The sequence below is a fragment of the Cucurbita pepo genome, chromosome LG20 (assembly GCF_002806865.2).
Source record: "Cucurbita pepo subsp. pepo cultivar mu-cu-16 chromosome LG20, ASM280686v2, whole genome shotgun sequence".
In the NCBI taxonomy this organism is placed as follows: domain Eukaryota; kingdom Viridiplantae; phylum Streptophyta; class Magnoliopsida; order Cucurbitales; family Cucurbitaceae; genus Cucurbita; species Cucurbita pepo.
The window spans coordinates 869,132-891,123 of record NC_036657.1 but is presented as its reverse complement, the minus strand read 5'-3'; the positions used below and the strand labels follow the sequence as shown (position 1 = coordinate 891,123).

At 35.8% G+C, this 21,992-nt stretch overlaps 4 protein-coding genes and 2 non-coding genes across 11 annotated transcripts; 1 reads left to right on the top strand and 5 right to left on the bottom strand.

Moving 5' to 3' along the window:
* Window positions 1–13: 13 nt before the first annotated feature.
* LOC111783721 (Down syndrome critical region protein 3 homolog) lies at window positions 14–3,410 on the bottom strand. Of its 4 annotated transcripts, none has more exons than XM_023664639.1 (11): window positions 3,295–3,404; window positions 3,124–3,216; window positions 2,877–2,941; window positions 2,445–2,499; window positions 2,063–2,149; window positions 1,817–1,901; window positions 1,639–1,734; window positions 1,254–1,438; window positions 1,071–1,159; window positions 424–523; window positions 14–342 (listed from the first exon to the last, which is right to left on the bottom strand). In XM_023664639.1, exons 1-11 carry the CDS (start codon window positions 3,343–3,345, stop codon window positions 289–291), a joined length of 960 nt encoding a protein of 319 aa, XP_023520407.1. In that variant the 5' UTR covers window positions 3,346–3,404; the 3' UTR covers window positions 14–288. The 4 variants fall into 4 exon arrangements, 2 of the variants coding, with proteins under 2 accessions (XP_023520407.1, XP_023520408.1); XM_023664640.1 differs by having other exon boundaries at window positions 424–473; XR_002813407.1 differs by having other exon boundaries at window positions 302–342; window positions 424–473; window positions 1,071–1,152; window positions 3,295–3,410.
* An 865-nt stretch (window positions 3,411–4,275) lies between these two features.
* Window positions 4,276–8,061, top strand: LOC111783115 (ERAD-associated E3 ubiquitin-protein ligase component HRD3A-like). Its single transcript, XM_023664004.1, has 6 exons — window positions 4,276–4,902; window positions 5,044–5,532; window positions 6,323–6,538; window positions 6,744–7,067; window positions 7,161–7,403; window positions 7,512–8,061. The coding sequence occupies exons 1-6, from the start codon at window positions 4,348–4,350 to the stop codon at window positions 7,743–7,745; spliced, it is 2,061 nt and encodes a 686-aa protein (XP_023519772.1). The 5' UTR covers window positions 4,276–4,347; the 3' UTR covers window positions 7,746–8,061.
* Window positions 8,062–8,575: 514 nt separating this feature from the next.
* LOC111783278 (protection of telomeres protein 1a-like) lies at window positions 8,576–16,327 on the bottom strand. 3 transcript variants are annotated; one of them, XM_023664197.1, is made up of 10 exons: window positions 16,099–16,327; window positions 13,324–13,460; window positions 12,315–12,504; window positions 11,958–12,022; window positions 11,650–11,738; window positions 10,966–11,241; window positions 10,792–10,868; window positions 10,594–10,652; window positions 9,988–10,140; window positions 8,576–9,112 (listed from the first exon to the last, which is right to left on the bottom strand). In XM_023664197.1, exons 1-10 carry the CDS (start codon window positions 16,220–16,222, stop codon window positions 8,900–8,902), a joined length of 1,383 nt encoding a protein of 460 aa, XP_023519965.1. In that variant the 5' UTR covers window positions 16,223–16,327; the 3' UTR covers window positions 8,576–8,899. The 3 variants fall into 3 exon arrangements, with proteins under 3 accessions (XP_023519965.1, XP_023519964.1, XP_023519966.1); XM_023664196.1 differs by lacking the exon at window positions 16,099–16,327 and adding an exon at window positions 14,691–14,919; XM_023664198.1 differs by lacking the exons at window positions 12,315–12,504; window positions 16,099–16,327 and adding an exon at window positions 14,691–14,918 and having other exon boundaries at window positions 11,958–12,032.
* On the bottom strand, window positions 14,412–14,508 carry LOC111783751. Its single transcript, XR_002813432.1, has one exon. It is a non-coding gene; the product is annotated as a small nucleolar RNA snoR113 (small nucleolar RNA).
* Window positions 15,820–15,916, bottom strand: LOC111783750. Its single transcript, XR_002813431.1, has one exon. It is a non-coding gene; the product is annotated as a small nucleolar RNA snoR113 (small nucleolar RNA).
* Window positions 16,328–17,366: 1,039 nt separating the features above from the next.
* Window positions 17,367–18,796, bottom strand: LOC111783493 (protein C2-DOMAIN ABA-RELATED 4-like). The gene is made up of 4 exons (XM_023664423.1): window positions 18,623–18,796; window positions 18,437–18,532; window positions 17,649–17,931; window positions 17,367–17,572 (listed from the first exon to the last, which is right to left on the bottom strand). The coding sequence occupies exons 1-4, from the start codon at window positions 18,794–18,796 to the stop codon at window positions 17,367–17,369; spliced, it is 759 nt and encodes a 252-aa protein (XP_023520191.1).
* Between the last annotated feature and the right edge of the window lie 3,196 nt (window positions 18,797–21,992).

Genomic DNA, 21,992 nt, shown 5'->3' with positions numbered 1-21,992 from the left:
TGAAAAGATCAAATAAGCTCACAAATCAAATGATCCATCAATGGATTAGCATTCAGCAGGGAACAAAATAACACAAAGTTCCGCGTATTTGAAAGGGAAAAGATCAACATAACACTATTCTATAGTACAAATGAGTACACATACACTGAACATGGTTGTTTTTTTTTTTTTTTTACAGAAACAGAAACAAAAAATCAACCCCCTCCCCCATCCCTCCAAAAGAAATAGCAGATACAAACCCAAATGTTGAATGGACATATATAAAATACAGTATCATGATAAGCTGAACTAATCGTCTGACCGACATCGAAGAAGCTCTAGTGGGAGAGATTCAATGGCAAGCTGAAATTGGAACAAGAGAACATGGTAGTTAGATTAGTGAAACAAGAGAAAGTCCAAACAATCCCAGAGAGAGCTGCTCACCCATAGTCTTGGAGTTCTTGGATCAGTCTTGGGATGTAACTTTGATAGCTCTGATTGAAAGGTTATAACGATGTAAACTTTGAATTCAATTGAAAATGGACTGTCATAAACAATTAGGACAAGTTACAAGAGTAATTAATACAGAAGCAAATAAAAAATGAGAATGACAGAGAAGAAAGGGATGGACGTTATAAACCCACACTTCAACAAGATCTGATACCAACCACAGAGAGAACTTTGAAGGAACAACTTACCAAAGTTGTTTCCAATTATCAACGAAATAAAGTTATTCAACACGATATTATCATTCATAATAATCAAATGGGGAAATGAAAAGGCCCAACTAAACTCCAAATTTAACATCAATGCTTAAAAAATCCCCGTCCAATTTTTGAACCCATCATGAAGTGCTTACTTCAGACGTTTGATCCTCATATAGGATGGGTTTCTACATTTGGTTTCATTTAATGCGTGTTCTCATCCCTCACCATCCAATTATAGTATTTGATGGATAATTGAATACAGCCCATGAACATAGTTCAAGGGATAAGGCAACTACTCCTTTTTTCTTAAAGCCTCAAATCTTTACCCCACATTTGTTGTAAAAAAAACAGAAAGAGTACAACAGATAAATATTTGCAACTCACCCCGCAAAGACTGTTGGGCAAGTTAAAAGACGGGGTAGTATAGCATAAATGGGCAGAGTAATGTTGCGACAGACATCTCCATCTGCTATCTAGCGATAAAATAAATAAATTGAATCAAAATTATATACGAAATTTTGTACCGGCAAAAACTAATGTATGCTAAGAAGATGAGATGGCACATACCTGGGTAGTTTGGATCACTGAGGTTTCAGTTATGATTCTCTCCCCAAGAATAACAGATTCCACACGACACAAGTGAATGTCAATTGAACTAATGGGAACTGCAGATGCTTCAACAGTTAATTCACCAGTGATGGGATCTGAAAGAGAGCACAGAGTTGCCATTTTCCCAGTCACTCGAAAACCACCTATTTAGAAGTACCTCCCATTAGCAAAAGGATATGTACTGAAATACAAAAAGATAAACAAAAATAGAGTATAAAAAACTAAGCAATACTTTCTTCTATTGGCTTATATGCAAATATTCCTACGAGAAAATGGAAAGAAAAAAGAAAGTACACCAGAATAAGATAAAAACATGAAAGAAAAGAAACAATGATGGAAAGACCTGATTTTAATTCAGGAAGTAGTGGATGCCTTTGCGTATCCTGAGTGATGTAAAAGATAACCATCTCAGAGGACAACGGCCGCTCGAGAAAATCAGCTAGGAACAGAACAAAAGGAAAAATTATTTTCATTTACTTGTGTTAGAAACGTAATGTTGAAGGTCAAATAAAGCAGCAGACCTGTATCACTTTCAACTATAAACTCGATCGTGGCAGATAATGACTTGTGTAGGTAGCCTCTACTTATACCTACAGTTACTAAATACTATCGTATTATTCAGTAATTGACAAATATCGGGTTCATGTTACGAGAAATCTCGTTTCTTTTTGAGCTGGGAAGGTGAATAAGAGTGAAAACCATGCCGTTAGGCATTTATTCATAATCTGAAGAGCCAAAAGCAAAGTAGAAAGATTCACCACACTCACCTGAATGTTTATGTCAGTTCCATGGAAAGTCTCGTAGAATTTTCCCAAGTTTTCACTTGGCTGTCTCAGAATCACGGAAAATGGAATCTGGCAAGATTTTGAGGGGATTAATTCAGTTAACTATCTGAAAGTGCAGGCAACAAATAAACGAACAACTGTTCAGCACGGCATGGACCATTTGTAAGAGGCTATAATCCAGGGTCGAGAAGATATGCCGTGAGGGTACACAATACACAGTAACAATAAACAAAACATGCAATTATGTAACAGAGAAATTAAGTATTTGACCAAATCAAATTCCGCAATCCAAGTGAATAAGCATATAAAACACTTGATTCATGTAAAAACTAAGAGATTGCATAGCTTTCAACAGCAAATTTACCTCGGTTGTACCTGAAGGAAGCTTTCCAGATGGTCTTACCTCAATGCTCCGATTCCTATCATTATGAGAGCGAAGGAAACTAAATCAATTGTAGAGCCAGATAAAGTATAACCATTCAATAAATAAAAGAATAAAATCATGCGATAACCATTTCCAATATAAATTTCAGGTCGGAGGAAGGAAGAGAAGCTCAGTAATCGCTATCACTAGTGGAAGCACTAGATTCCTTAATCCCTAACCATATCCTAGATGATTTCATGTTGCATTGCTTATAGTGTCCTCGGCAACTATGTAATCGACAAAGAGATTGCTATCATCCCTAAAAGTTGGAAACGAATTCGCAATATAATTCAAATATTACTTGAGTTTCACATAATAGTACACCTACAGAATCCACAATTCACCTAAAAATGGTAAAGAAGGGAAACTCACACTATCGAAAGAGGCTTGATGACACCGTAAACCGACTCAATAACTCCCGCAGATCCTCCACGAACCTTTTTTTTCAATAAAATGCATCCAACGGATGAAGAAATGGAATGGAGTTACGATTACAAACAAGAGCAATAATTTTCCGTGACTCTGTCACACTTAGCAGGTGTTTGGTAGCTCAGAAAGAACTATTTCAAAGTACGAAACTTCTTTTCAAGAAACTAAAGAAACCACAAGATTATTAAACCTGCAAATTGACGGATCCATTGAGAAGGAGGCTAATCCCATAGTGGGAAATCGAGGAACGAGAATTGACGATGATTTGGCCTTGAAGATGTTCCTGAACGTTACAACAACGATAGTAATGGATTCGTTGAACGATAACAAATAGATTTGAAGGTGGAAAGAGTAGGCTTACAGAAGGCCTGTAGATACGATTAGTTCGAGAGAGCCTGATCTCTACTGCCATTGCAACTGTAGAAAGCTAATACGAGCAGCGCCAATCGAAGACAATAGCACAAGGGAAAATAGAATGCGTTTGCAAGATTACCCTTCTTGTAAAGGAATTTGCAAAATGACCCTTATTGTAAAGGAATTTGCAATATGACCCTTCTTTTAAGGAATTTGCAAGATGACCCTTATTTTAAGGAATTTGCATGATGCCCCTCCATTTATTATTATATTGAAACTTGTTAATTACCGAAAAATCTTCAACTTAACCTTTAGTGTTATTTTAAAGATGCATCAAATTGTAAAATAATAACAATATTTTATATATATTTTTTTAAAAAATACTTTGTGAATATGCTTCAAAAATTTAAAAAGGAAATTGCGTAGATTTTTTTAAAAATTAACTTAGAGTTATTAAATTTGAATTTTTGACTAAAATAGATCGAAATTTTAAAATTTTAAAATAAAAATACATTATTAATATTTGATTTTACCATAAAAATTAAATTTTTTTTATTAAGGCCATAAATGCTCTAGTTTTTATCTTAAATTTTAAAAAGTAACTATATATTCTTAACGGTAGATTTTTTATTTAATTTTAATCTTAGTAAAGTTGTGAAATCATTTAAATATATACTTTAAATTAATGAAATTAAAAGTTTAAGATAAATACTTTATATTTTTTTTAAAAAAAACTTCAAAAATTAAATAGTAAATTAAAAAATACTTATAATAGATTAGTTAGAATGTGATATTCAGAATATAATGTGTTTTTAAAAAATAATTTTGATAAATCTTTTTCAATTTGAATCGACATATTTTCCGAACAGATGTGCTTACGTGTCGAACTTTGATTGGATGAATGACAGTAACCTGACGTGTAAGCGTTGGATGTCGTCGTTTAATCAGATGGTCGTATCTCTCAGAGCAGGATCTTTCTCGCAAATTCTACAGAGGCTTCTTCTTCTTCTTCCTTCTTCCTTCTTCCTCCTTCTTCGTGTTCTTGAAAAATTCAATCCCAATGCAGATTAGGATGCAACTGCAAGCTCGTAGGCTTCAGTTAATTTTTTTAATTATATGTCTATGTTCTTTTTTCATCAACGCTCGTCCGTTTCTCATTGTCATCTCTCAAGATGACCTCAAGGATGCTGCGTCGCCCGACGACTCCTCCGATTCAGCGAACTACGACTCGGCCGAGTGGGACGAGTTCGGGGAGCCTGAATCTCAAAACGCCGCCCAGGAGCTTGACCCCGGTACTTGGCGCCCGATTTTTGAACCGGATTCTCCCGCCTCTGACCCCGACGCGCCGGAGGATCTGTACTACACTGCGTTAGGGAAGATGATGACAGCGGTGAGCTCTGGTGACCTGAGGTTGATGGAGGATGCGGTAGGGGATATTGATCAAGTTGCGGTGGAGAGTGGGGATCCGCACGCGCAATCGGTGCTAGGGTTATTGTATGGAACGGGGATAATGAAGGAGACGAATAAGGCTAAGGCGTTTATGTATCATTATTTTGCCGCGGAAGGGAATAAGCAATCTAAGATGGCTCTTGCATATAGTTACTTCAGGCAAGAAGTAAGTGCGACCCTGCGAGCTCTTTAGTTATTGAATTGTGTTTAATTAATGAAGTAATTGTTGTTTTATCGGTAGGCATATATGGATTTGTTATTCTTTTACTTGTCGTGTTTCCAATGCGTAATTCTTTCTTGGTTGCAGATGTATGAAAAAGCAGTTAAGCTTTATGCTGAGTTAGCAGAGGTAGCCATTAATAGTTTATTAGTTTCCAAGGATTCTCCAGTAATTGAACCTGTGAGGATCCATAATGGAGCAGAGGAGAACAAGCAGGCCTTGAGAAAGTCTCGAGGAGAGGAGGACGAGGACTTCCAAATTTTGGAATATCAGGCGCAGAAGGGTAATGCTGGAGCCATGTATAGAATTGGGCTATTTTACTACTTTGGACTTAGAGGGTTGAGGCGTGATCATGCAAAAGCATTGATCTGGTTTTCCAAGGCCGTGGATAAAGGTGAACCAAAGTCTATGGAACTACTTGGAGAGATATATGCAAGGGGCGCCGGAGTCGAAAGGGATTATACTAAGGCACTTCAATGGCTAACTCGTGCATCCAAGCATCCATCATTTTCTGCTTATAATGGCATAGGATATTTATACGTTAAGGGTTATGGAGTGGAGAAAAACTTTACCAAGGTAAGGTTCCCATTATTTCTGTTGAAATTGCTATTTTGACTTCGAATTTCTGTCTCCATATGTTGCTGTAATTCTTGCCTCGGAGCTGTCTTAATTAGATACCATTAACTTAACCCACTATACCTCAGGCGTTACATTTTCCTGAATCATAAGTGAACTAGAGACTATTTGATTTAATGGTGTATTCAATTCGTATGGCAAGCTGAACGGTTGTTAGTCTCTTGTGCCCGTAGAAATCTGGTGGCTTATTTTCGTTTTTATGTTCTATTAGTTGAATTGCGCTTACCTATCAATTGTTGTCACCCTACCTTAAATGTGTGTATTTTAGTGGTTGTCTCTTGTTCTATTGACTGTTCATAGTAGTATACTATATTCTCAGAAGTTCTGTGCTTATCTTAGATTGTTTTAGCTTTATTATTTTGTCAGCCCCTAACTTCTGTTACCTTAAAAGATAGTTTTTTTTTTTTTCCTTTCTTTTTTGCAATGTCTGCCCTTTTGAATCTCTGATGGGCATTGAATTTTTCTTGGAGGATGTAACATGATCTTGCTCCCATTTTACCACCACCACATGCCCTAGTCGTTGCAAGATTTGGATCTTAATGCAACTTTTGAATGCATATCCTTTTCTTTGTATTTTCATGTTCTAAATGTTGTTTTCTTCAGTATATGTTGATATGGCACCTGAATTACTGCTTGTTTCATTTTTTTTCCCACTTCAATTCTCTGCCTAAATCGTGTATAACATACGTCATCATTGCATGTTCCCCACATGCTACGTCCTCTAATACAGGCCAAGGAGTACTTTGAAAAGGCTGCCAATAACGACGAGTCTGGTGGTCATTATAATCTAGGAGTTATGTATCTTAAAGGAATTGGGGTAAAGAGAGATGTGAAGAAGGCATGTACTCATTTTATAGTGGCTGCAAATGCTGGACAACCAAAGGCATTCTACCAGCTGGCGAAGATGTTTCATACTGGTGTTGGGCTCAAGAGGAACATTCCTATGGTAAATTCACTCAACTACATTTTCAAACCCCCCCCCCCCCCCCCCCCCCCNGAAAGGAGGGAAAGAAAACTTTTTTTGGGTTCTAATAATTGAAAAGTCTTGGTTTTCTGGAGCAAACGTTTTATTAAAAATAAAATCTGAACTTATTATTGGGATCCTAATAGACCACAGATTCTGTAAATAATTGAAGTTTCAACCGTTGCAGGCTAGTGCTTTATACAAATTAGTAGCTGAACGAGGGCCTTGGAGTTCATTGTCTAGATGGGCATTGGAATCATATCTGAAAAGTGATATTGGCAAGGCATTCTTCTTGTACGCAAGAATGGCTGAGCTAGGATATGAGGTGGCACAAAGCAATGCAGCATGGATACTTGACAAATATGGAGAACAAAGCATGTGTCTGGGAGAATCTGGCTTTTGCACAGATGCAGAACTACATCAGAGAGCTCATTCTCTTTGGTGGCAAGCATCCGAGCAGGGCAACGAACACGCTGCTTTACTGATTGGGGATGCATATTACTACGGTCGGGTATGTTCTGAGAGTATTTCTATTGAATCACAAATGTTTCAAAATCATGTGTTTGAGATTTTTTCATTTTTCCACGTTTCCATTTCCACCCAGGGAACCGACGTAGATTATGATCGTGCTGCTGAAGCATACATGCATGCTAAATCCCAACTAAATGCACAAGCCATGTTCAACCTTGGTTACATGCATGAACATGGTCTAGGCCTTCCGTTTGACCTTCACCTAGCCAAGCGTTACTATGACCAAGCTCTGGAACTTGATCCAGCTGCCAGGTTGCCAGTCAAGCTGGCCCTAGCAAGCCTGTGGTTAAGGAAGAATCATGCCGACAGTTTTCTGGTGGGTTCAATGAACTTTTCTTAATTCTTTTCTTGCAATAGTCCATTTTCCTGCCTTATTATAGACGACCTGGATATCAACTGAGGGTGTTTCTGATGTGTGAATTAGGTCCATGTGATCGATTCGTTGCCAGAAGTGTATCCAAAGATTGATATATGGGTGGAGGATGTACTGTTGGAGGAAGGAAATGCAACAATTCTAACTCTATTTGCCTGCCTCCTCACTGTCCTATATCTTAGAGAGCGGCAACGGAGGCATGCAGTTGTACGGGCTGCTGCTGCTGCTGCTGCTGCTGAGGCTGTGCCACTCCACCCCAATGATCACGTGGCTGCACAAAATTAAATCACTGCCTGTGTTGTCTTTTTCTTTTCAATGAGGTATGAGAATCTTTTCTTTAACGTAATGTACAGGAAATTAGAATTCAACTGCTTAGAGAGAGCTTTTGCGTTCTTGGGACTTTCACAACACAGAGTAGAGGAAGAACTTCAAGATGTTTATCACCGGGATCATAGAAAGCAAAGATTTTTATATATTTTTTTTCTGTGATTTATTTCGTGGCAATTGCATTGTAGATTTTTATGAGACTGCACTGTCTTTTGCTGATCCTACTAATTGAACATTTTTACCTGGGAATTGCATGAGTCTAAATTAGTTGAGCTATGATCCTACTAATTGAACATGTCTACATGGGAATTGCACGAGTCGTTACTTTCATGTATTCGTACGTTACTTTCATGTATTCGTACGTTACTTTCATGTGCTCGTACGTTACTTTCATGTGCTCGTACGTTACTTTCATGTGCTCGTACGTTACTTTCATGTGCTCGTACGTTACTTTCATGTGCTCGTACGTTACTTTCATGTGCTCGTACGTTACTTTCATGTGCTCGTACGTTACTTTCATGTGCTCGTACGTTACTTTCATGTGCTCGTACGTTACTTTCATGTGCTCGTACGTTACTTTCATGTGCTCGTACGTTACTTTCATGTGCTCGTACGTTACTTTCATGTGCTCGTACGTTACTTTCATGTGCTCGTACGTTACTTTCATGTGCTCGTACGTTACTTTCATGTGCTCGTACGTTACTTTCATGTGCTCGTACGTTACTTTCATGTGCTCGTACGTTACTTTCATGTACTCGTACGTTACTTTCATGTACTCGTACATTAACATGGTTCCTCGTTGATGGTGAGGAATCTCAATATAACAAGGTTAACTTAGCTAACTGTGTTACAAAATAACAGGCACCAGAGTAGCGACAACTAATATGTATACATTGTCTTAACAGAAAACAGAGTATTTACAACTAATTATAAAAAATATCCTAAAAACAAGTTTATTTTCACACAGTTTGATCACTTGGCATTCTTCAACAAAATAGGAGTGAGCGCTGTCTTCCACTTGCTTGCTACCAAAAAATATCTGAAAGCTGCTTTTCGAATCAGCTTAACGAGAAAGCATAGTTGAACAAAATGGGAGGCGCGCGTTCCATCTATTAATCTGATGCTACTAGCCGAGTGCCAAATATTCTGTACTGTCTACTTCCCCACGCATCTTGTTTATCAAGGTAATAAGATTTTAGGCAGCACTGCACCCATGGAGGATTTCTTGTACTCGCTTCATTTTTCTCACTTGCTGAAACCCCAAGTAACTTGTTTCGCTTCCTTGTTAAAACATCAATTGATGGATCTTCACCAAAGAATTTGTCCTTGAGTGGATTATGATAAATGTGAAAAACAATCAGAAGAGAGCCAATAAGTACAACTACAGCCAATATTATGAAATCATGAACACAATGTTCTAGGGAATTATTATCTTACACGAACTAAGGGGAAAAAATGCACAACTACGCTACTGCAAGTAATGAGTGTATTGCTATGTCAAAACATATTTTAAATATGGTGTTTTTGCCACAAATCACATACAAGAAAGGTCTATTAATGAAACAAGAGAAAAAAGCGAGTTAGATTCTTCACAGGGCATGGGCGTCTTTCTAATAGATCAAGAAGTCTCACTATAACACAGTTTGAAAGTGAAAAGCAGGGTCTCAATATAACAAACTTGAAAGAGAAATGTGCTACAAACTACGGTATGTGGAAGCTCTAGGATAAAGGCTCACAAGTTGACGGGGCTTAGTTATGGTTGATTCCAGTAAATTTCAGATAGGAAAGGGGCCTTCCCGTGCTTCGACCTAAGATAGGAGGAGAGTTTGGTTTAGTTGGCCTAACCCATATTTGATTCAACCGTTCCTACCTTGATTTTTGAACTAAAAGAAGATAAAATCTTGATTTTTCAGATTTTTTTCCTCTCTTTTTCACCTCCCAAATTTCCTTCTCTCATTCTCTCTCCGCTCTCTTTCCATAAATCAAGTGATTTACTGTGCTCGCCAGTAAATAAAACCTTAATAAGGAAACCGATCATCCACAATTTTCTTTCAGGTTCCCTAAGAATGAAAATTAAATAATCCAAGTAATGTTAATAATAAGGGACTAGAACATCAATTTCCATTCTTCTAAATACTCTGTGAACGGAAAGTAAACATTCCCAGAATGCATGTAGTATGAATGGTAAAAAGAGTCTTACTCCATCCTCCGCATATAAGAAGGCATGGATTCTTGCAGTTGGATCTTCTAGGCTCAGCCTAACCCTGTAAGTCCCTTCAGGAGAGCGGAAGTCCTCGGCCTGGAATGGATACATTGCTATAACTCGTACAACACATTTGAATTTTGCAGTTACCTGTCAAGTGTAAACTTCATCGATCAAGAAATAAAGTCAAGCAGTTTGCAAAAGGGGTGTCTCACAGCATGCACCGGAACGACAACTGTGGACATCAAATGGGTAGCCGAGAAAAATAAACAAGGATTTTGAAATATGTGAGGAAGAAGTTTTCTCTCGAATACGTTCATACAATCAATATATGAAAGAGGGAATAGGCACAACAGAAACAAAATAAGTGAAAGCACGCGTTCATTTTGAAGACCATTCATGGAACCTTCAACATCCATTTAAATGTATCACCGTCAACAATAAAGCAAAAGAAAATTGTGGCAAGGACTTGCATTGAAAAATCCAAAGACGCTACATATAAAATTTCAGAAAATCCTACAAAGTTTCGGAATTTACATAAACCATCAAGAAAGAAACACTTCTCAACAAACAACCTGAACCTGCGATAGAGAGATGCAGTACCTTTGAATATGTCAAAACATCCATCAGTGTGGTAAACGGTTCATCATTGTGATCAACCTCTGTTGAAGGAACAAGATAATCAGAAAATTGCCACTGGAAGAAATTCTAAGTAAAGTTTAATCATAAAAAATAGTTTAAACTCAAGATCAAAGTAACCATTGCAATAAAATGAAATTTCATGAAAATATAACTTCAAACCTGTAGTGGGTAAAGGCGAAGGAAAGCTCCAGAAAGGAACTCTGCCCAAAATTGATGCTAAACGCTCCTCATATGATCTAATGGTTAAATATGATTGTGTATCAAAACCTATGGGTAAGAGATTGAATCATGAATCTGTGTATTTTATTGAAGATGCGATAATGGAAAGTTAACCTTTGGCGCAATTGTATGGTATTATCTTCATTTGATGTATAACGAAGCTTTGAAAATGTTGTCACCACAATTTGGAAGGTTCCAACTTGCATTTCACATAAGACATTCATAAATTTCATCCATTTACCAGTGTTGAGCATGGATAAACTCTGCTTCTCAATCCCTTTGTCAAAGATCAACCTCAGGATAGAGCCAACCGGAGGTAACGTACATAAGACGTCTCTTGGCAAAACCCATGGTCCCAATTGTTGTGCATTACTAATTTCATCTGTTAACCTGGGTCATGCCTAATAATTATTAACAAAGTCCAACATAATATGATTTCAATGAAAGGTATGTTACACCTAATGAGAATTAATATCCTCCCCCAAGAGAAAAGGAGAAATATATATAATATATAAATCCTTCATAAATCATAATGCATCCTGATGAATTAAAAGAGAAAGATCGTGTTAAAGTACAACTATATATATATATTTTGCATTCATAAATAAAACCTAAAAGAACATGATATGCAGAGGCCACACCCCTGTACCACTTTATTGTTAACATGCAATTGCTTACCTATAACCTGATACAACCAACTCAACATCACAGGATATGAGCTACACCAATTATCAACATTTGTACAACCAAAAGAACATGATATGCTTTTATAAACAAATTTCAGCTTGATGAACTTACTTTGTGTCAATGCTAATTGGATGAGCATCAGTTCCATCCCAAACAAAAGCCAGAGTCCCATTATTAGCATCCTCACACATGTAGACAATCTTCAAGCGGGTGACAGAGGGAGAGAGAGAGTTAGACTAACTGGGATAGAATAGGATGTATGCCAAACCACTTCCAAGAATACTTGTTAAAATATTTGTTAAGAAAGTCAGTTACCTTAACAAAGCAGAGGGGAAGAATTAAAAAATGTTAGTTTTTCACTAAGGATAAAACAGAGTGAAAAAGGAACACCATAGAATTTTTTAAAAACAATTCCTCACCTTGCAGATCAAATTAACATGCTCGCTTTCCTTGATATCTCTCACAAATGAAAAGCTGGTTGATCCTACAAAATTCTGTGTTAAGTCAATAGTTTTTCAGGTCAAGTTATGCATAAACTGTTTTATATTCTAGGTTCACATACACTGGCCAATGAGTATATATGTCCTTAATCCATACATGTGTCCTTAAATGGAGGCCCGCTGTTATTGGCCAAATTTTGATATTTTAGTTCCCTAAGTTAAAATTATCTGCATTTTTTAAAAGAAAGTACTATAAACTCCTTGGGATTAAAGAACAATAAAAGAAAGCCATCACTCTAAATTGTTTGTCTATAGACAGAACACTTCACTGCAGACCTTCATCAAGTTCAAAACCAACCAGCCAATCCCTCAGACTCAAAATGAACATTTTATCGTGATCTCTGGGTCGAAATTTTGGTGAAACGTCATACGGTAGAAAGCCTGATCCATCTTTTCCTTCATACAAAGCAAATGAAGAAAACTTCTTATTGAAGACAGCATATATTTCCCCCTGATGAATTTTCATCTGCAATTATCACTTGATTTCTGAGATAGTCATTGACCACCTATCATTTATATTCGTAAGAGTGACAAGAAGACTATAACATTATGATATAAAAATGTTCAACTGCTCGAGTAGACAAGTAGATTCCTATATTCATCCAATACCTTTCATTTCCATTAAATGTTTCAAGAAACTTAAGTGACAGGTGTCAAGAAATTTCTTTCAACCTAATTTCTTGCTATAGTCAAAATCAAGTTAATAAGCAAGTGCCAAACAAGTTTAGTCCCATCAATACCATATGAAGCTTAGAAATATAGAAGTTAAGATTTCATATAGTAGGCTAGGCAGGGGAAAAAGAAATCTACTACAACAAATAAATTAATGGCTTCAAAACAAGTCTGTCCGATTTATTCATTCTTCTCTCGGGCAGGACAAACGATTTTATTGGAGAATACTAAAATGACAAATACGAGTATAAGGATTCAAGACAACATAGCGGGCAGAAAATGTATATTAAAAAATATTTGTGTATACACAAAAATATACTTATCAAAATCACATCCCCTAATATAGTCAATAGATTTTGGTGTGAATTAAGCAGTACCATCTGCTTTCTTCCTATTTTTTCCATTCATTTCAAATTCAAAAAATTGCTAGTATAACAAGGTTTTCTCCCTCTCAAACTGAAGAAAATAAATGCTGAATTTTTTAAATGAAATAAACAATACTTGAGAACAAAACTATCTATTTGAACAAGATGCTGAAACATGAAATAAAGGAAACAAGTGGAAAAAGTACATTAAAATAAAATTTTACACAAGATTTAGTATCATTGAATACCAAAACATGAGACAGTTGAATGATATCTCCAGCTGAAGCAACGTGGGGAAGCTTTTCCAAACTTTCAGCAAAAATATTTGCAGTAATTCCAGGTGTTTGATGAGATTGATCAACAATTTTTACAGCACAATAGCAATCTGCAAAAGTATGTAAATGATCTCAAAGTAGGCAGGACCTTAATGAAACAAATTGTAGCTCAAAACTATTGAAATTAAAGGAAGATACAGGGAATGATGAAAATAGTAATTTATATGACCCAAAGAATCAAAAATAAATTTAATTGACCAGGTTACAAGATGTGCCACATGTAGATTATTCAACTTTCAAGTAGAAGAAAAATCCAGGGTCTAAAGCATTTATTCATCACACAGTATTCGGATAGTTAAATCTAGGCATATTGTGTTTCTGTAAGCTCCCACGAATGAGTGAAGTCAAAATTTTCTTTGTAATAGTGACTCATCATGCTATTCATAGCGTTGCATCTATGGAAACTATTGGGGGGGCCTTTGCACGTAGCAAACAAACTAAATTCTTCCCTTCTAGCAGAAATAATCAAACCCAAATATACAAGATAATTTACTGAACAGAGAAAACATAAATCTGTCCATGTGATATCCTCGTACATATGAAAATACCAGCTTGAAGAGTTTTAACATAGACGTTACTTCAGTGATACATATGTTCAAATCAAGGTGAACTTCAACCTTACCAATTCTCGATCCTAAAATTTTACTTAAAGACCGAGAATAGGACCCAATAATTAAACCGTTAGTACTTGTTAATACAAAATAGGAGAGACAGAGGATTGCACAGACGGGTGGGTAAAGCAGGACAGAAAAAACTTAGAAAAGCGTTTTCGTGTAAGATAAAATAAAACAGAGTAGCAGTACATGATGCCAAAGCACGCACTTGAGACCAACTAGAAAATGATGTTATAACACTCCTATTTCCCCCACAAGACATCAGCTATCCAAGAGAAACCAGGAGATTTACAAATACATAACGAGTCTAAATATGTACGCACATTGAGTCATCAAAACACAAAAAATGTAGCGCGCGAAATGCGTAATGTTGTACTGTTATAAGAACTGGCTCAGCAATAACACCTTACTGCAGACATATCATCAGTCTACTACCGTCCAAACGGAAGCAGCCGTAAGTCCGGCCTTTGATTCATCATTGCCAGTAACAAGTTACACGCGAAACGATGAAAACAATGAAATGAAAATAAAAGATACTCAGAATTTACTAAAAATCGACATGTTCCGGAACTAAAACTCACACAGCTAACAATTTCAGGGGAGTGAATCACACAAACAAAATCCATCTTTATGCAACGAAATGGAATAAATAGAGAGGAACAATACCAGTGCCTTTAGTTCGCCTGGGGAAACCGAACTCGATGATAACACCAATAAGGTTAACCTTCATGTTTATGGCGACAATGGCATCTCTAATCTCCATGAATTTATAGTCGTCTCCGCTCCCCATGCCGTGAGCCCCGAGCTTTCGACCGCGCAAGCAGTTCCCCAAACCCTCTGTCCTTCCGGCTTAGGGTTTTATTTTTTCCTTACCCCTCGAACTTTCCCGCTGTATTTTTCCGCGTCCAATGTGAATTTATTTATTTTGTTTTTTACATTTGTGTGAAAATAAATAAATAATCATCCCGCCTCCAACCAAATTTATTACAATCAATTATTTAAAAATAATAATTCAAAATTATTGTTTTTTTTTTTTTTTTCCCCCTCAAGTATTTCATGGACACTTTAGTCTTTCCCAATCAATATATTTAAGATAATATTGTGTTCATATTTTCCATTTTCAAATTAATGAGTGAAGTCAAAATTTTCTTTGTAATAGTGACTCATCATGCTATTCATAGCGTTGCATCTATGGAAACTATTGGGGGGGCCTTTGCACGTAGCAAACAAACTAAATTCTTCCCTTCTAGCAGAAATAATCAAACCCAAATATACAAGATAATTTACTGAACAGAGAAAACATAAATCTGTCCATGTGATATCCTCGTACATATGAAAATACCAGCTTGAAGAGTTTTAACATAGACGTTACTTCAGTGATACATATGTTCAAATCAAGGTGAACTTCAACCTTACCAATTCTCGATCCTAAAATTTTACTTAAAGACCGAGAATAGGACCCAATAATTAAACCGTTAGTACTTGTTAATACAAAATAGGAGAGACAGAGGATTGCACAGACGGGTGGGTAAAGCAGGACAGAAAAAACTTAGAAAAGCGTTTTCGTGTAAGATAAAATAAAACAGAGTAGCAGTACATGATGCCAAAGCACGCACTTGAGACCAACTAGAAAATGATGTTATAACACTCCTATTTCCCCCACAAGACATCAGCTATCCAAGAGAAACCAGGAGATTTACAAATACATAACGAGTCTAAATATGTACGCACATTGAGTCATCAAAACACAAAAAATGTAGCGCGCGAAATGCGTAATGTTGTACTGTTATAAGAACTGGCTCAGCAATAACACCTTACTGCAGACATATCATCAGTCTACTACCGTCCAAACGGAAGCAGCCGTAAGTCCGGCCTTTGATTCATCATTGCCAGTAACAAGTTACACGCGAAACGATGAAAACAATGAAATGAAAATAAAAGATACTCAGAATTTACTAAAAATCGACATGTTCCGGAACTAAAACTCACACAGCTAACAATTTCAGGGGAGTGAATCACACAAACAAAATCCATCTTTATGCAACGAAATGGAATAAATAGAGAGGAACAATACCAGTGCCTTTAGTTCGCCTGGGGAAACCGAACTCGATGATAACACCAATAAGGTTAACCTTCATGTTTATGGCGACAATGGCATCTCTAATCTCCATGAATTTATAGTCGTCTCCGCTCCCCATGCCGTGAGCCCCGAGCTTTCGACCGCGCAAGCAGTTCCCCAAACCCTCTGTCCTTCCGGCTTAGGGTTTTATTTTTTCCTTACCCCTCGAACTTTCCCGCTGTATTTTTCCGCGTCCAATGTGAATTTATTTATTTTGTTTTTTACATTTGTGTGAAAATAAATAAATAATCATCCCGCCTCCAACCAAATTTATTACAATCAATTATTTAAAAATAATAATTCAAAATTATTGTTTTTTTTTTTTTTTTCCCCCTCAAGTATTTCATGGACACTTTAGTCTTTCCCAATCAATATATTTAAGATAATATTGTGTTCATATTTTCCATTTTCAAATTATATTTTAATAATAAATTTATTTACTTTTCCAATTAATTATAATTTTTATCTAGCGATGTTGCACGAGCAACTGTTCGGAGATTAAGCTATTAAAAACATGTATGAGACATGGTGATACACATAGCTGAATAGAAGGGGATGGCGAGTCACTGTATTCAAGTCAATCACAACTCGATAACGTGAAAAGTAACTAGGCTTAGGTGGGTTTTCATCTTGAGATGCATGTGCGTGTAAATCCCATATCAATAATGTGAGATCGCACATCGATTGGAGAGGATAACAAAACATTCTTTATAAGGGTGCGGAAATTTCTTCCTAGCAAATGCATTTTAAAAACCTCGAGGGGAAGTCCAAAAAGAAAAACACAAAAAGGACAATATCTACTAACGATAGTCTTATGCTGTTACCAATAGTATCAGAGTCAAGCACCAGGCGATGTACTAACGAGGAGGCTGAGTCCCAAAAAGGGTGGATACTAGACGGTATGCAAGTAAGAACATTGGACCTCGAAGGGGGTGGATTGGAGGAGTGAAAGAGTGCTAGTAAGAACACTGGACCTTCGAAATGGGGTTGACTATAAAATCTCATATAAGTTGAGAAAGAAAACGATGTATTCTTTACAAGAGTGTGATTGAGGGAAAGCCCGTCTGGAGTGTTAGAAGTAATTAGGCTTAGATGGGTTGCCACCTCGAGACATGTGTGCATGTAAATATATATATTACGTAACGCTGAAAACCAATTCGATCATACAAAATAAATATATTGCAAAGTCATTCAAAGTTAAAAAATGATTAAAAAAATGAAGTTCATTTCTTATATAAACAGCGTTGGAGAAGAAGTGTAGACTTGAAGCGATTCACATAGTTAGCGACGCCGGGTACACGCCACGTGGGACCCCAAGCCTTCTTTGTTTTTGCCGGTATCTTCTGAAGACGCTCCTTTTCTTTACCAGGTTCAACCGTCGTGTAACCGCTCAGTTCCATCCATGTCTTGGAGCATGTGGTCAATGCAGCTACACCAACACCATGTTCGTTCAAAATCATGCATAAATTACTCTTTTTTCACTTCTTAAATAGGGTTTTACGAACCTTTAGAACCGGGTAGATCGATCCATAGCAGCTGGATCTCGACTTCGCCGCGCTCGACGTTGCGCAAGCGTAGGCAAATGTTTTGAACAACCTTGCCATCCTCCCACACAATGGTGCTCTCTTCAGCTAGGCAATTTTGCCTGCTTGGCTGCACTCTTGACACCACCGTTCCACTTGGTACCTCTGCTAAGTTCATTTGCAATGCTTCGATGAATGGTCCGATCTCGAACTCTGCGACTCCCATCTTGTCGTCCATGCTGAACGTGTCATGGTCGTACACCGTCTACAATGTTAAAGTATTGATATTGTGAGATCCCACGTTAATAAGGGAAGAGAACGAAACATTTTTTATAAGAATTTGGAAATCTTTTCCTTATTAACGGGTGGACTTAGCTAGTTTCAGATATGGGAGTACATAATGGTGAGAATTGTCGTGGTTCCTAACATGGTATTAGAGACATACCCTTAATTTAATAATGTTAATAGAATTCTCAAATGTCGAACAAAAAAGTTGTGAGTCTCGAAGGTGTAGTAAAAAAATGATTCAAGGGTGTACTTTGTTCGATGACTCCAAAGAAGGAGTTGAGCCTCGATTAATGGGAGGAGGTTGTTTGAGGGCTTCATAGGTCTCAGGAAGGCTCTATAGTGTAGTTTATTCGAAAGGAGAATTCTTGGGGGCTAATTTAAGGAATACATCTCCTACGAGGCTTTATGGGAAGTCTGAAACAAAATTTGAGAGTTTATGTTCAAAGTAAACAATATCAAAAGTCGTGGTTCCTAACACATACCAGCTTGACTGTAGCGTTCGGTTCAATAACAGATAGAGTGAGGTCCTCGTTCCATTCGGGATTGATGTCCTTTTTGATCACGCGGGTCTTCAACTTCTGGCGGTGAGAAAAGAAAACAAGAATGAGGAAGAACAAGAAAGCGTGTTAATGCAACGTGTTTGGAGATTTTAAGGTTAAGGGCGTGACCTGTTTGGACATTTTAACGACAATGTAAGGATCGCTGCTGCGGACGTCGCGTACGGCGAGGTTGACGCCGCGAATGACCCGAACCCGAAGAAGACCCAATAAGCTATCCATTAACGAAGATGAAGGTTGGGCTCCCTCTCCGCCGCACTCTGGACTTTTTGGTGAACCTGCCATCTCTCTCTCGAATAAAGTGGTAGAGAAGGATTCAATTTCGCCTTTCTCCGATGGGTTTTCTTTTTCCGGTGGGGAGAAATGAGAAGCAGAAGATTGGGATGATCGAAGATGAGGGAGAGGGATGGAGTATGTACTGCGAGGTGACCGGGAGATCCGGTTGCCAGACTAGAAGACAATTGGATACCATCTAATTAAGGTTGCTTGTTTGTGGACGTTGACTCCACCTAATTTCAACTGTGACCCGTAAATTCTAATTTCTTTTTTAAACACCTTTTTTTTTTTTTTTTTTGCCTATACCCTTTTTAGTTTTATGTCGGTATAGTTTTGTTTAAATCACAAATGGACAGGTAATCTATCCTTTTATCACTTTTGATTAGTTAGTCATTTTGATCTGCCAGACGGTCTTGTCTTTAATTATTTTTCTTAAAAATACATGAGAAAAAAAGGTAAAATAATTTCAGAAGCACACCTCACAAATTCTTAGATTCCGAAGATTTTAGACGATGGTGCACGAGTAGGATAAAAGGTAAGGAGTCGATAAAACTTCATAATTTTTGGAGATTTTCGCAATGAGAGAGACGTTAGAGCTCAAGACAAGTGCATGAGTGAGTGATTCTCGAAGAACAAAGCCACTTCACCGGCGTTATTGAATCAAAAGTGTTTGGCTACTGTAATATAACTTTGGTTATATTATAAGTTTTATTTATTTATTTTTAACCGTATTTATATATTTTTTTTAACTCATTAAATATTTATATATATATATAAATAATTGTTTTTGGGCCACTTTATCTATTTATGATCTGGGCTATAATCCACAAGGCGAGTTGGGCTTTTCTGTGTGCATTCCAACCCATCACTCACACTAGCAATTGCCAAGTGGCACCCAATTAATATGTTTTTTTCTTCTTGAAAACAATTAAATAAATAAAAGTAATAATTAATATTTGAATATCTAGTCTGATAGGTTAAATTTGAAAAAATAAAAAATTAATAAATAAGTTGAAAATTAGAATTATCATATTATAAAAAAAATAATATTAATAAAGGAAAGACATATTTTTGAATAAAAACAATATTCTGACATATTATTGAATGCATGCACCAACCAAAACATAGATTGAATAAATTTAATCTTGAAAATTAGTGTTGGAATTTCTAAAAGATAAAAAAAGAGGAACATTCTCCCAACAAAAGAATTGCACTTGAAATACCAATATTGACCCTGGTTTAACACAAGGGTTGTCTGGAATACGCAACAAATACTTGGTTAATTTTGGCATTAAATCACTACATCCTTATCCATTCATATATTAAGCATAGTCAAACTTGTTGACTTTAATTTTTTGGACTTTTTTTAACACGATTTTATTTCTATTTTCTTTCTTAAAATAAGACCATATTCAAATATTTATTATTAATAAATACATATTTTAATTAAAAAAATAACTAAGACTACATGTGAATTAACTTAAAATAAAAATATTTTTTAAATTCATTAAAACTAAAATTATATTTTAACGTGAAAGCTGCAACAATTAAGTTCGTGTTAGGACCACGCTAAACCGTATTATTTATTTATTTATTAGAAAAATTCAAACTCACGTGAGCTCAATAAATAGTCGTATATTAATATAGATGCTATATTCTTATTCTTCATTAGTATATTCAAAACATTATATTAAGTTTTCTAGCAAAACAATTAAACAAATTAATAAGCTACCACTCGAGAGGGAAAGCTAGCGGTTCAAATTCAACCTGAACTATAGAGAAAAAATAAAATATAATTTTTATATCTCAGTCTCATTCAATTTTAGACCTGTAACCGTTTAAGTTCACCATTAGTAGATATTATCCGCTTTGGCTCGTTACGTTGTCAACCTCATTTGTTAGGATTTTATAAAAAATGTTTCATTACTCTCTCCAACCGATGTGGGATCTCACAAGACCGACCTTTAAGAGATAGAAAGATCAGCTCCACTTCGACAATAAAGGATAACATGAACGAAGTAACCATTGTCTCTTTCTTTCCACCGTGAAGTGTAGGAGATGAGAGCACGTTTGGGCGAGCGCATTCGATTCTAAAGCCCGTTCCTAAACCACTTCCTATCGAGCGTAAATATAATTTCATAGGGTTTTAAAAAAATTAATATTTATTAGAGTGGTAAGTAACAAAAAAAAAATATATTTAATTAAAAAAATATAAAATGGAAAAAGCATGGCAGTGCGTGCGAAAGAGCATAGTGTTTGGGAGTTTGGAATCTCAATGGAAAGAGAGAGAAATAAAGAGAGCTCCTTTTTATTATTTATTATTAATTAATTAATTAATTATTTTTAAATTTTGGGGGCACACCCATAGACCTTCATCATTCACTTCCCCGCACGCCTTCCACTCCGCTCTAAAATAAAAATAAAATAAAATAAATAAAAATTAATGGGCAGATTCCTGTTTCCAATATCCTATTTATTTCCTCTAACCAATGTCAGCACATAATTAATTATATTTCAACACCAATGTCCCCAATGCTTATTATTTTCATCTGTCACACCCATTCTTTTATAAAAATATATATATATATTTATTTAATTCATATAACTTTGTTCCATTTTTTAATTTTACTATAAAATAAATAATCTGATGATTTGGCTTCAAGTATATATGTTCATACATTAAAATTTCCAAATAACCAAATCAATTTAATATATCCTAAATCAACTGCTTTTTTAAAATTATTATTTAACAAATTCAAGAACCAATAATAGACTATACGACTGAAAATAAATAAATAAATAAATAAATAAATATAACCACATATTTTAAATATTATCCCTGCCCCCTTCCCAAAATATAATAATAATAATAAACATTTACCCAATTAATATATATATATATATATATATATATATATATATAAAGGAATTTCCATCTTAATTTTAGAAATTTAAAGCGAAATAATTATATAAATAAATAAATAAAAATAGCAACTCTATTAATATATTTAATTAACTAATTATAGTGAAATTAAATGCAACTTTATCTTTTATTTTTAGTTGTTGGGGACAAAGTAATTATTAATAATCAATTTATTGTACAATATTAGGGACATAAACACTCCCCCTTTCCTTTTTTGTCCAGATAAAGAATACCTTAAAAATACCATTTTTTTTAATTATATGATTAATTGAGCTATATTTA

What these genes read in the sequence shown, in the direction of transcription:
- LOC111783493 (XM_023664423.1), bottom strand. Translation starts at nt 18,796, where the DNA reads ATGGCAGGTTCACCAAAAAGTCCAGAGTGCGGCGGAGAGGGAGCCCAA. An exon ending in TCGTTAAAATGTCCAAACAG is followed by an intron (nt 18,533 to 18,622) that starts GTCACGCCCTTA and finishes TCTCACCGCCAG; the next exon opens with AAGTTGAAGACCCGCGTGAT. An exon ending in CGATCTACCCGGTTCTAAAG is followed by an intron (nt 17,573 to 17,648) that starts GTTCGTAAAACC and finishes GTGTTGGTGTAG; the next exon opens with CTGCATTGACCACATGCTCC.
- LOC111783278 (XM_023664197.1), bottom strand. Translation starts at nt 16,222, where the DNA reads ATGGGGAGCGGAGACGACTATAAATTCATGGAGATTAGAGATGCCATT. An exon ending in TTCAACTGTCTCATGTTTTG is followed by an intron (nt 12,505 to 13,323) that starts GTATTCAATGAT and finishes TGATAATTGCAG; the next exon opens with ATGAAAATTCATCAGGGGGA. An exon ending in ATGTTTTGACATATTCAAAG is followed by an intron (nt 10,141 to 10,593) that starts GTACTGCATCTC and finishes TACACTTGACAG; the next exon opens with GTAACTGCAAAATTCAAATG.
- LOC111783721 (XM_023664639.1), bottom strand. Translation starts at nt 3,345, where the DNA reads ATGGCAGTAGAGATCAGGCTCTCTCGAACTAATCGTATCTACAGGCCT. An exon ending in ATGGATCCGTCAATTTGCAG is followed by an intron (nt 2,942 to 3,123) that starts GTTTAATAATCT and finishes TTGAAAAAAAAG; the next exon opens with GTTCGTGGAGGATCTGCGGG. An exon ending in GAACTGACATAAACATTCAG is followed by an intron (nt 1,902 to 2,062) that starts GTGAGTGTGGTG and finishes ATAATACGATAG; the next exon opens with TATTTAGTAACTGTAGGTAT.
- LOC111783115 (XM_023664004.1), top strand. Translation starts at nt 4,348, where the DNA reads ATGCAGATTAGGATGCAACTGCAAGCTCGTAGGCTTCAGTTAATTTTT. An exon ending in TCAAGAGGAACATTCCTATG is followed by an intron (nt 6,539 to 6,743) that starts GTAAATTCACTC and finishes CAACCGTTGCAG; the next exon opens with GCTAGTGCTTTATACAAATT. An exon ending in ATGCATATTACTACGGTCGG is followed by an intron (nt 7,068 to 7,160) that starts GTATGTTCTGAG and finishes ATTTCCACCCAG; the next exon opens with GGAACCGACGTAGATTATGA.